This window comes from Trichoderma aggressivum (assembly GCF_033847375.1).
Source record: "Trichoderma aggressivum f. europaeum strain CBS 100526 chromosome Unknown scaffold_004, whole genome shotgun sequence".
Lineage (NCBI taxonomy): Eukaryota > Fungi > Ascomycota > Sordariomycetes > Hypocreales > Hypocreaceae > Trichoderma > Trichoderma aggressivum.
The window spans coordinates 73407-84711 of NW_026946370.1; the positions used below are offsets into that span (position 1 = coordinate 73407).

General features: G+C 43.1%; 3 protein-coding genes across 3 annotated transcripts; all 3 read left to right on the top strand.

Moving 5' to 3' along the window:
* Positions 1–1814: 1814 nt before the first annotated feature.
* Triagg1_1596 (CAZyme family GH18) lies at positions 1815–2840 on the top strand (the record flags this gene model as incomplete). Its single annotated transcript, XM_062895683.1, has 1 exon — positions 1815–2840. One exon carries the CDS (start codon positions 1815–1817, stop codon positions 2838–2840), a length of 1026 nt encoding a protein of 341 aa, XP_062759135.1.
* Positions 2841–8224: 5384 nt separating this feature from the next.
* On the top strand, positions 8225–8985 carry Triagg1_1597 (uncharacterized protein; the record flags this gene model as incomplete). Its single annotated transcript, XM_062895684.1, has 2 exons — positions 8225–8599; positions 8659–8985. The coding sequence occupies 2 exons, from the start codon at positions 8225–8227 to the stop codon at positions 8983–8985; spliced, it is 702 nt and encodes a 233-aa protein (XP_062759136.1).
* Positions 8986–10153: 1168 nt separating this feature from the next.
* On the top strand, positions 10154–10977 carry Triagg1_1598 (uncharacterized protein; the record flags this gene model as incomplete). Its single annotated transcript, XM_062895685.1, has 2 exons — positions 10154–10908; positions 10947–10977. The coding sequence occupies 2 exons, from the start codon at positions 10154–10156 to the stop codon at positions 10975–10977; spliced, it is 786 nt and encodes a 261-aa protein (XP_062759137.1).
* Between the last annotated feature and the right edge of the window lie 328 nt (positions 10978–11305).

The window sequence follows — 11305 nt, forward strand, 5'->3', positions numbered from 1 at the left end:
TGGATTGCAAGTGAGCCTTTCGTAGATTGCGGGAGTCGGCCGCGTGCCGAAATGGGTCTAACAAGTTACTGCTTATTGCCACATGATGCATAGTGTCTATGCGTATAATTATCCGAAAGTGCGGGCAGTTCACATCCCATGACTTGTCACACATCATCATTGGTAGACAGTACGTCGCTTAGTTGACAGGAGCTGGAGCAGAAACACTGCATTGCAATTTCAGGTCATCAACAAATCAACAAACAAGATTTCAAGATCATTGGTCACTAAAGGGTAAGTACATGATATGGTTAGGTTGGATAGATACCCAAGTGCCATGAATAAGTAGGTATATCGTGGTAGAGGTCAATTGGCCAATATTATCATTCATATCCACTGAGAATGTGAATAGATAAGATGTATTACTGGTATCTCCTTCACTACTACCTAGATATCTACTTATGAGACACACTATCTTTTATTTTATACATCATGATATAGGTTTTTTTTTGGATGACTTTGGAACTCTATTTTGCGAGATTTTGGGTTTCAACGTGACGGTGGTGGTAAACTCTCATTTGCAACTCATAGTTTTACTATTTGTATAGGTACCTTGCATCTCCGTTGTTAGACAGATCGGTGACAGCAGGTAAGATCCAAACGAGATTGGCTTAAGGCGTTCGCGTAAGTTTTATCAGAGTAACGTTCGCCTCTTATCGAACCAGACTGCTTAGAGGAAGAGAACCTATCTGTCTCGACGGAGAATTTAAGATAGGAGTATTTGACGAAAGTCAGGACCTTGGCCACTGGTGGGGGCCCCGGGCAGGAGCGCCAAATATGGAAGGCCACAGCACAGGCCTAGCAGCTAGGAGTCACAAGGCCCGTAATTTCGAGACAAACATTGCAAGGATAGTACTTGTACTCCGCAATCTACAACGGGAATGTTGATGGTCTGGCGCGAGTACTCACGATCGACCGATGCTCCGCACTATCTCTAGTACCAGGTGGTAGAACTCATCGTGGTTCTGTACTGATGTTACATGCCTTGCCAAGCAATGTAACCCATGCTTTAGGGACGTGTTTCGTACGTTTGCTGCAACGTGATCTAAATTTCCTATATACGTACGTAAGCTGGGCCCCTGCTGATCATTATCAGCGCCTATAACTCGAACTTCCTTCTTCAGACATCCAACACACTTGCCTTGACTACGCTGCCAAAAGTCTGTCTAGATACGCTGTGAAGATCCTACGTTACGTTTAATCGTGGGCGCGTGATTCCGCCTCACCTTCCTATTTATTTTCACAGATTACCATAGCCAAATACCTCATAAGCTAAAACGCGGGGAATGCACTTTTCCCGAAAAATGAGTACGCTGAATAGAGGCAGCAGCCAGTATCACGCGGCATGCAGGGCTATCTTGGGCGTGACTACAAGGCTACGCCTCGCCGATAAGACACTTCACCAACGTAGGGCCGAACCAAGGTAGCTGCGGGCTGTATTATGCTCAACATCGTTCAAATTTTGTGGGCCTTGGGATAATGTACTTCACATTGCGGTATCTGATGATTTGAACATCCTGTATTCCACATGAATCTGCTGTAACTCAAACGAAGGCTAAAGTTAGTGGGAGTAATACTACCTTCTAAATTTGTATGCATCCAGGGATGGTAAAACCTAAAGGGAAAAAGATATCAGGAGCTTACTTTCTATAAAAGCACCACAAGGGCCCCCTTCATCCATTGTGCAGCCAAATCCAAAGAATCACTTCGTTCTCACGCTTTGGTTGAGTAATTATTTTGATCACTTATCGTCAACTCAATCAAATATTTTGACCATGACACGACTCCTGGACGCAAGCTTTCTGCTTTTGCCGGTCATCGCATCGGCATTATTCGGCACTGCTTCCGCACAGACATGTGCAACTAAGGGAAAGCCGGCGGGCAAGGTTCTTCAAGGATACTGGGAGAATTGGGATGGATCAAGTAATGGCGTTCACCCCCCATTTGGATGGACACCTATCGAAAACCCTGTGATCGCACAAAATGGCTACAACGTGATTAACGCCGCTTTCCCAGTCATCCTCTCAGATGGTACCGCATTGTGGGAAGACGGCATGGATGCTACTGTTAAAGTTGCGACACCAGCCGAAATGTGCCAGGCCAAAGCAGCTGGTGCCACTATCCTCATGTCCATTGGAGGTGCTACTGCTGGCATCGACCTCAGTTCTAGTACTGTCGCCGACAAGTTCATCTCGACTATCGTCCCAATCTTGAAGCAGTACAATTTTGACGGCATTGACATCGATATTGAGACGGGATTGGTTGGAAGCGGCAGCATCGGCACCCTGTCAACGTCACAGGCCAACTTGATTCGCATCATTGATGGTGTCCTTGCACAGATGCCTTCCAACTTCGGCTTGACAATGGCACCAGAGACGGCGTATGTGACAGGTGGTAGTATTGTGTACGGATCCATCTGGGGTTCTTATCTCCCAATTATCAAGAAATACGTCGACAATGGCCGGTTGTGGTGGCTGAACATGCAATACTACAACGGCGACATGTATGGTTGCTCCGGCGATTCATATGCGGCCGGCACCGTTCAAGGTTTCATCGCACAAACTGACTGCTTAAACAATGGCATCACTATCCAAGGCACCACAATTAAGGTTCCTTACAGCATGCAAGTTCCTGGATTACCTGCGCAATCTGGCGCTGGTGGTGGCTATATGACCCCAAGCTTGGTAGGCCAGGCATGGGATCACTATAACGGCGCTCTTAAGGGCTTGATGACGTGGTCAATCAACTGGGATGGATCCAAAAACTGGACATTTGCCGATAATCTGCTTACAAGGATTTAAGCTGATGTAGAGGGTATTTCACTGCGGCTATATGGAATGTATATAAGAAAGTTGACTACTTGGTCTCTGTAAATAAAAAAAAACATTGATAAACCAAGTATGGTAGACTCTGATCTTGGAAAATAATACATGATCATCATATGATCCAAATAAGATAGAGATTTTGACAGAATTAATCGGGATTCAACATACAAAGACAGACGTACCTTGTCTTTGTAATATTACGGCGATAGTCCTATATCTTATCCATGGCTCGGCAAGCATTCAATATCACTCGGATAATCAGACGCTTGTTAATTATTAATCACTCCCCTATTCAGATTCCCTCGTACTCAAACCTAGACAAGTTTGTGGGACTAGTTTTCAGTATTAAACCCCATCTGACCAGCAGCAAAGTCATTTCTAGTATAACCAGAAGGCTTCACAAAAGTAATGAATGAAGTGACATGCGATTTAAGTGGATCCTCTATTTATTTACCTATTTTATGTATTCAAGAAATTCACACAAAAATACTCTAGCTATTATAAACCATAAGCATATCTCACACCCGTATAAGTGTGGCAGAGGTACAACCTACCACTAGAATCCGGCGGAAATTTCCTGCCACCAAGCTGTTTCTCTCTCATGGCTTGTCTCTTATGATCTAGTTCAGGCAGCACTATCATTCGAATATTGATCCAGCTGTATATGAAGCATCGTTTCAGAGATTGAAATCCCCCGCTATAATACTAATTAATAGTGTGTCACATGTCCCATTCATTCACTTAATGAAAGAAAGGATCAGCAAATACTCGACAGTAATAAGTATTAAAAATGCAGGAGATCATGGCAAATGCAATTCTTTTAATTCTGGATCGTTTCTATTTTGACTCTACCTATTCTCTGCTTTAAGGATGGAGACAAGAATTAACGGCATCATTTGACTCGTTTATCTTTTATCAGGACAGTATGTCTAGTAGGGGCCAAAGCCCCTATTCAGTTAAAGGGTCTACTCTGGAAAATGGGAAACCTCGTGTATTTTTACATTCAAATTAAAGTGATTAATTGTATTTTCTTGATCAAACAGAGTTTCTTTATATCGTGGTATATTGAGGCGTTCCCAGCGATGACCTTGGTGTAGTTCAAGCGTGTCCAAATGGACACGGGGATGTTGTCCAACTGGGTCCTGCTCCCAGGTAAATGTAATGTATGTGTTCTAACTGGTGAGTGAGAGTCTATGTTGATACTCTTACTAGCCAAACATGCTCGTGTAGAAGGGGGCAGTGCGATGCTTAGCAATGAAGAAGTGACAACAGGTATTACTGCCCTTCTTTCAGTTCGTTCCACAATTCTTCAGTGGTTCACTGTAGAAATGAAAACATCTCGTTAAGAAGCGGATCTAAACACAAGAATATCTGCACAGCATTTTCACCTGTATGTGCGCATATATATATATATAAATATACATACATTAACTAACAGACTTGGCAACAAAGTCCATTGTGTTACAGCTCGTCGCAATTTGTGAGCATGCTCGCCATTGCCTAAAACAAGAAGTTGACTATTGCTATGGGGCCTACCTATGATACAAGTCAGGGACTAACCTTTATCTTTGAGCAACAGCTTAGTTTGTCATGCCTACATACGAAACCATGCCTATCTCTAGTCCGTCATTCTACCCAAGCATTACGTTGGCTTAGTGTGAGTGTGTTGGGATGATCTAGCTGTTGTCGAACCAATTCTACCTGGCTCATCTTTCCTTCTCTAAATGGTTTCGCAATCTGGTCCAAAAGTCTCAAAACCGACTATTATGATATATCATAGTAATACAGAACAGGTGGCTCGTATACGCAACAGCTACTCGGTGGAGCCACCAACCGCTGTTGCATACTTAGTACGTACATAATCTTCATCAAGGTACGGTATGCGTGGAGTTTGGCTACGCTTAGTGGGTGGCTTTCGGTGCGGACTTACATTGCGGACATAACCCGAATTATCTAAACATTTCGATACATTTTTCTGCTACATCTTTCTATGATGCGTTAGGTACATGTACTGCCAACGACCTCTAGATCCGCAGCTCCCGGGTGGCTTCTGCGCTAAAGAAAACGTTGGCAGCTTTGTAACGGGAATTATTACCAACGCAACGATTCAGTGATCTAATCTAGTTTCTCCTCAAGTGCCTAGGCCATCTTTAGTCATTGCTGCCCCAGAGAGAAAAGCAATTGCTGCTGATAATATTTGTCCATATGTCGGTCATTTCTATCGACAAACCCGCGCCGAACTCCCGCAAATGTCTTGTAATTTACTCACATCTGCCAGTTATCACTACAATCAGTCAGCATGAATCCGATGAGTGGTGTGGATATCACTCATTCGCCATATGCCTGCATCGCTTGCCGGCATTCGAAGAGGCGCTGCGACAAAATTTACCCTAGATGTACACTTTGCGCGCAGTATGTCAACTCGGCTGAATATTCTCACCAAGGAAGTAGCGCTAACGATGTTGGCATCATTCAGGAGGCAGATCCTGTGTGATTACCCTTATCGCCGCAAAGAGCGAACGCGTCAGATGGCAAACCCTGAGGGAGATATATCGATGCCTGTTGGAACCAATATGCCTTTTCATACACCAACTGAGAGATCAAGGCCAGGGCGCTATGGAATCTCGGATGCCAATATCTCAGATATTCTTGCATCACGCTTTCTGGACCCCGACTTTTTCTATCATCTACAATTAGAAACCCCCAAAGTGGATGTAGCGATTCCAAAAATGGTTGCTGACTATGTTGGTACCATAGTCGACATTCAGAACATCGCCAATACCTATTTTGATTCCATTCACACGTGGATGCCAATTTTGTCGAAAAAACAATTCTCTTCAAATCTGCCCAACTATCTAACCCATAGAAGGTCGGAACTATGTCTGCTGGTCATATGTATGAAACTAAGCTCTGCTCTTACCACCACGGCAAAAACAGTGCTATATCGAACAGCAAAACAATTCCATTTTGAAATGGAGTCGTCAGGAATACTATCGGTTATAGTTTTACAAGCCGGTGTTCTTATTGCGATTTACGAACTGGGACATGCCATATATCCGGCTGCTTTTTTATCCGTTGGACAATGCGCTAGGTATGCGGCGGCACTCGATATCGAAAAAAGCATCACTTCACAAATATTAGACAAGCTCCCATGGAATGAAGTAGAAGAACAGCGCCGAGTATGGTGGTCCATTATAATATTAGACCGGTAAGGAACCTTTGAAATAGACACAATGTCGCTACTTTTGCTAAAACAAAGGACAAGATACCTCAATCTCTGTAACCCTGGTCGACATCTGATCACTCCAGATCCAACACCAGACAGCTATCTTCCTAGCGATGACCAAGAGTGGGACACAGGAGTATGTTTCTAATCTAGAAAATGCAAATGTAGTACTAATCACAAATCTTTCAGTTATCACGATCGGAAAACTCTTTGACAATTGGCTCATCGTCGGGCTCATATATAGGTCGTTTCGCTCGGTTTGCGCAAACCGCTCATTTATTAAGCCAGGCATTATATTCCGTCGCAAGGGAACCTGATACTGAACCAACTCAACTACGGCGCACTCTTATGGCTCTTGTCAACCTTTCTTTTGTGGAGGGCACGATGAGACAGTGGGCATTTTGCACTCAGATGGCGGTGTGTTTCAGGTAAGAGATACATTTTCCACAGTTTAATTTTCGCCATGTTTAATCTCTTCCAGCGGAATACTTCTACTGGACTACCCTGGCGTATTGCTAGACGGAGAAAATCCCATTATGCAGCCTATGTCGGTAGAAGCTGAATCTTCTCTTAACGCCGCAATAGAGTGGATATCAAATTTCTTGACAGAAATGGGTGGACAAAAATGCGAACGAGTATCTCCTTTCTTGTTACATTTCCTTTACAAAGCAACTTGCATTTATTCACAGCTGCAATGCTCGACATTGCAAAAATCTGTCAGCGAGAGAATAACGATACTAAAGAATACCTTGCGTCTTCTTAACCATCGATGGTTGGCAGCTGGTAAGTCAGTCTTTTCATCAATGACAATGCAGACGTTAATCTTTATTTTCAAGGTGCATATATGTCACTTCTTGAAAAGCAAGAGATAATGCTTTTGGTGCAAAGCAGCTAAATGCATTTTGCCTTTCAATCAAGGCAGAGGGTATCGTTCTGATACGCGAATATTCTTTCACTCATGGTATTGGTTTAACTAAATCTAATTACGTTCGTTGCTAAAGGGTGGTTTACTCTTGTCAAGTAGAATATCTATCGGTGCCGAACGCGTCAGCACCATCTCTCAATTAATGTAACGAGCTTCCATGGATAACAGCTTGAGCATAATACATCTAAGTCTTAGACCATTTCCCCATTTTCAGTTCTTCTTTTGGAATCTACCGTATGAAGCCTCCAGAAATACCGACATTAGGGACAAAAATGTTGGAATTGCATTTAAATCGGGTAAATAAAAGCCTATGTGAAGCTGCTTTCTACGATTGGCATAATATTGCATTTCGGCTTGTCGAGATCGCGCTAAAATGCGGCGGTTCGGTGCGGACTTGAGCAGCGTGTTCACGTACGATCCAGCAGGCCGAATATGCAGCAGGGTAGACCACTACCTATCCCTGATAAGGATGAAGGCGGTGCTGTGGATGCTGGCAGTAAACATTGATGGAAGCAAAATGAATGCAGACTAACTAGACTGTTTGACAAGAATGAAAAGAGGTTGGTGCATAGCTACATTTTGAGCCTTTGGAACTAAGAAGCGGGGTAATTCTCGTCATTTGCTGCTCGAGCTTTTGCGCCATTAGCCAGCGGGTGTATGCTCAGGACGACCTGGGATCATGTAACTTTCATAATTTGAGCCCTTGCCAACCACCTTGTCTCTGCTTTACAATCACTAGGGCTATGAAGCAGTCAGCCAACCTGATTTAGCCTCCTACAGTAAAAGGTCAACAGCAAGGGAGGTGGGGTTATCATAAGCTCTTCTCCATTGAAACAGCCCATACAGTTTTTTCCCTTATCGGAACTTCTGCTGTCAAATAGATTTTTAGTGGCATTCCCTTTATAATTCACAGGAGAAAGCTTACAAAAATGTTTCGTTACGTAACAGAGCAGGTCTAACGAGTATATATTCTTCACATCTTCTTATTCGCTTTCCATCGCTATTCCGTACTTTGTCTTCCAATTCCTTGCATATCAACTTCAAATATTCATCTATTAACATGGCATCAAACCATCCAAAAAGCTGCTGTACCATTGGTACTCTCCACGAGTATGTATTCTTTCCATTCATCGCCTCCGATATTATCTTCTAATCATAAATTCAAATTGATACAATCTTTGCCTGACGTGCATTTCTAGAGGTACTCCAATGGGAAAACTGGTCAAACTCGAAGGGGGGTTCGATGCCTATCTTTCAACTGCGCCGGAAGAGGCTCCGAACAAAGGGATTGGCATTTTATTTGCTCCGGAGGCAATGGGTATATATCCGAATAGCCAACTCCTGGCGGACGGTTTTGCCGCCAAAGGATACACCACGCTTATCCCAGACGTATTCAATGGAGATGCAGTACCGTTGAACAAGTTTCCGACCATCGACCTAATGAGTTGGCTTACCAAGGGCTCTAATGGCAATAATCCGCATACTACCGAGCACGTTGACCCTATTATCGTTGCTGGAATCAGAGCATTGAGGCAGTTGGGAATACATCGGATTGGAGGTGTTGGATATTGCTTTGGTGCCAAGGTAAAACTAACTCGATATGCGCATTTGCGTGTACCTACCTAATTAATTTCTCAAACTAGTATGTATTACGACATTTCAAGAGCGGTATTGATGTCGCTTTTATTGCTCACCCAAGCTTCGTCGAGGAAAGCGAATTGGCTGCTTTATCGGGACCTTTGTCCATTGCGGCAGCTGAAACCGATTCTATATTTACTACCGCGATGAGACACGAATCGGAAAAAATCCTCATCAAAACAGGGCAGCCCTTCCAGATAAACCTCTTTTCTGGAGTTGAGCATGGCTTTGGAATTCGAGGCGATCCAGCTGTGAAGGTACAGAAATTTGCTAAAGAACAAGCATTTTCCCAAGCAATTGCTTGGTTCGATGAATATTTGTTGAAACAATGAATGTTCACAAAGAAAGAACTAATGTTCATCAGTAATGTAAGGCGGTGGAAACTATCTGGATCTGGTCTCATAGGACACATGGGTATCATTTCATAGAAAATCGATATGTTGCTGCAGGTTTTCGCAAAGTTGGAAACTTCATTGCCACCTTGAGTGAACAATGAGACAGTAAAATGTGATATAGATCTATATTATTATTTATTATTATGTTTACTTAGCTGATCTTTGTGAGAGAGTGGATGTTTTAATATAGGATATTAGCCCTCATCGCCGCCATGATGGTATTTGGTGTCGACAGATCAACTGACAGGTCCCAAGTTCGCGAGATCATCATATCATCATCAATTACCGCTGTATCCTAAGAGAACTGTGTATTAAGCGTTTGAGGGAATCACTACTTTTTTAATAAAAAATAAGAATAAGTGAAGGCGTGTAACCGCCCATCAATTCGTACACCCTTTTTCATGATCCTCACAGTGATTTTACACTCTTCGAGAGTAAAATAACGGTCAAATAGCTGATTTAAATAGAAAGCTTATCTTAAATAAAATGGTATCGAACATGATAATCTGTTCATACCATTCATCTGGACTTTACCGATGCAACTGCATGTGAGGTGATACCCCCTGGTTCAGCCCCTATCCACCCCCTCTTTTGGAAACAGGAAGGATATCTTTTGTATACTGTACGTCATGCCTGAAATATTCTTAGAGCTAACACCTCGTAATTTCACGGTATGAATAAAATTGGGTAATTGGATCGTACGTGAGTGAATAAGAAAATGTTCACAACATCTGAGCTGTATTATCTTGATATCAATAAAATAGATACATACAACCTGATCTTCAGTTCGATCTCTTCCTCAAAAGTTCCATCTCGTATTAGTACTCTTGAAAAACATTTGTGTGATAGAAGTCCTGTGCTCGTTGTTCAAGGGGCATCGCGTGTGACTGAATCCTTTTAGGCAGCCAGGTTCACGATGTTCGAGTCCCACAGCTGCCCCTCCTTTGTGAGAAAAATAAAGCCAATGCCCCCACCTAATAAAGGTATAAAAGGGCCCAATCCTCTGATACATCTTTTGTTACCCCTTTCCATCAAGTTCCTTATTGGCAAATGCCAGATTGACTCCACAAACACAAACACAAACATTCAAATCACAATAAAAATCATGGGGAAAAACGGCGAAAACAAGATCTACGTAGTCACCGGTGGAAATAGGGGGCTTGGCCTTGGACTTATTAAGGCACTTCTTATCCGCGCCAACACAACTGTTATTGCAACCGTTCGAAACGAACATGGCATTTCAACCCTTATCGAAGAGACTAAAACGCTGAATAAAGGGTTGGGTAGTACCCTCCTGACGACATTGCTGGATTTCTCAACGACTCTCTCCCTTGCCAAAGTTAGAGATGCCTTCAAATTCGATGTAGATCATATCGACGTTCTCATTAATAATGCTGGAGGGGCCCCGCCTATGGTACCGGCGGCCGAGACAACGGCAGAAGACTTACGTACTGCCTTTGAAGTTAATACGATCGCTCCTCTGCTGGTATTCCAGGCACTATGGCCACTGCTACAGAATTCACCTTCGCCGAAGCTTGTGATGATTACATCTTCAGTTGGCAGTATTGGGGAAATGGAACCTGTGCCCGGTGGCGCTTATGGCCCGAGTAAGGCCGCTCAAAATTGGCTCACCAAAGCCTTGCATTTGGAAAACAAAGACAGAGGCCTTATTACAATTGCGCTGCATCCGGGTTGGGTACAAACGCGCGCGGGACAATTTGTTGCTGATCAATGGGGGTTTGCATCTGGCCCTCCAGATACGATTGAGACCAGTGTAGATGGGATGCTTAAGGTTATTGATGAAGCATCAGAAGAGACATCGGGGAAGTTTATCACTCAAAAGGGTCAAATTTTGCAGTGGTAGGTGCCTCTTGAATGACTCTAATTGGTTTTAATAGCCTAGAATGGGTCATCATGACCAAGCACTGAATATGAGTAATATCGCAATGATTTTACATGTAGATACGACCCATTTAGTGCCCTAAATCCATTCGCGGGTTCGATCTCTCTTTAGGGGCTGCCTCAATGTTGAAACTTAATTAGACGACATTGTGCCAAGTTCATTGAATTAACTGGAGGAATTAACCGTTACTTTTCGTGGAATACTCTTCTATAAAGATAATTATCGTCGTGGAATCGGTAATAATATCAACGTATTCTGTAGAACACAAGCTAATGAAGGGAATGAGCAGCGATCAGATATAAGTTATTTGTTTAAATTGGTGCGAAAGGAAAAAATGTCAGCCCCTTGGCCGAG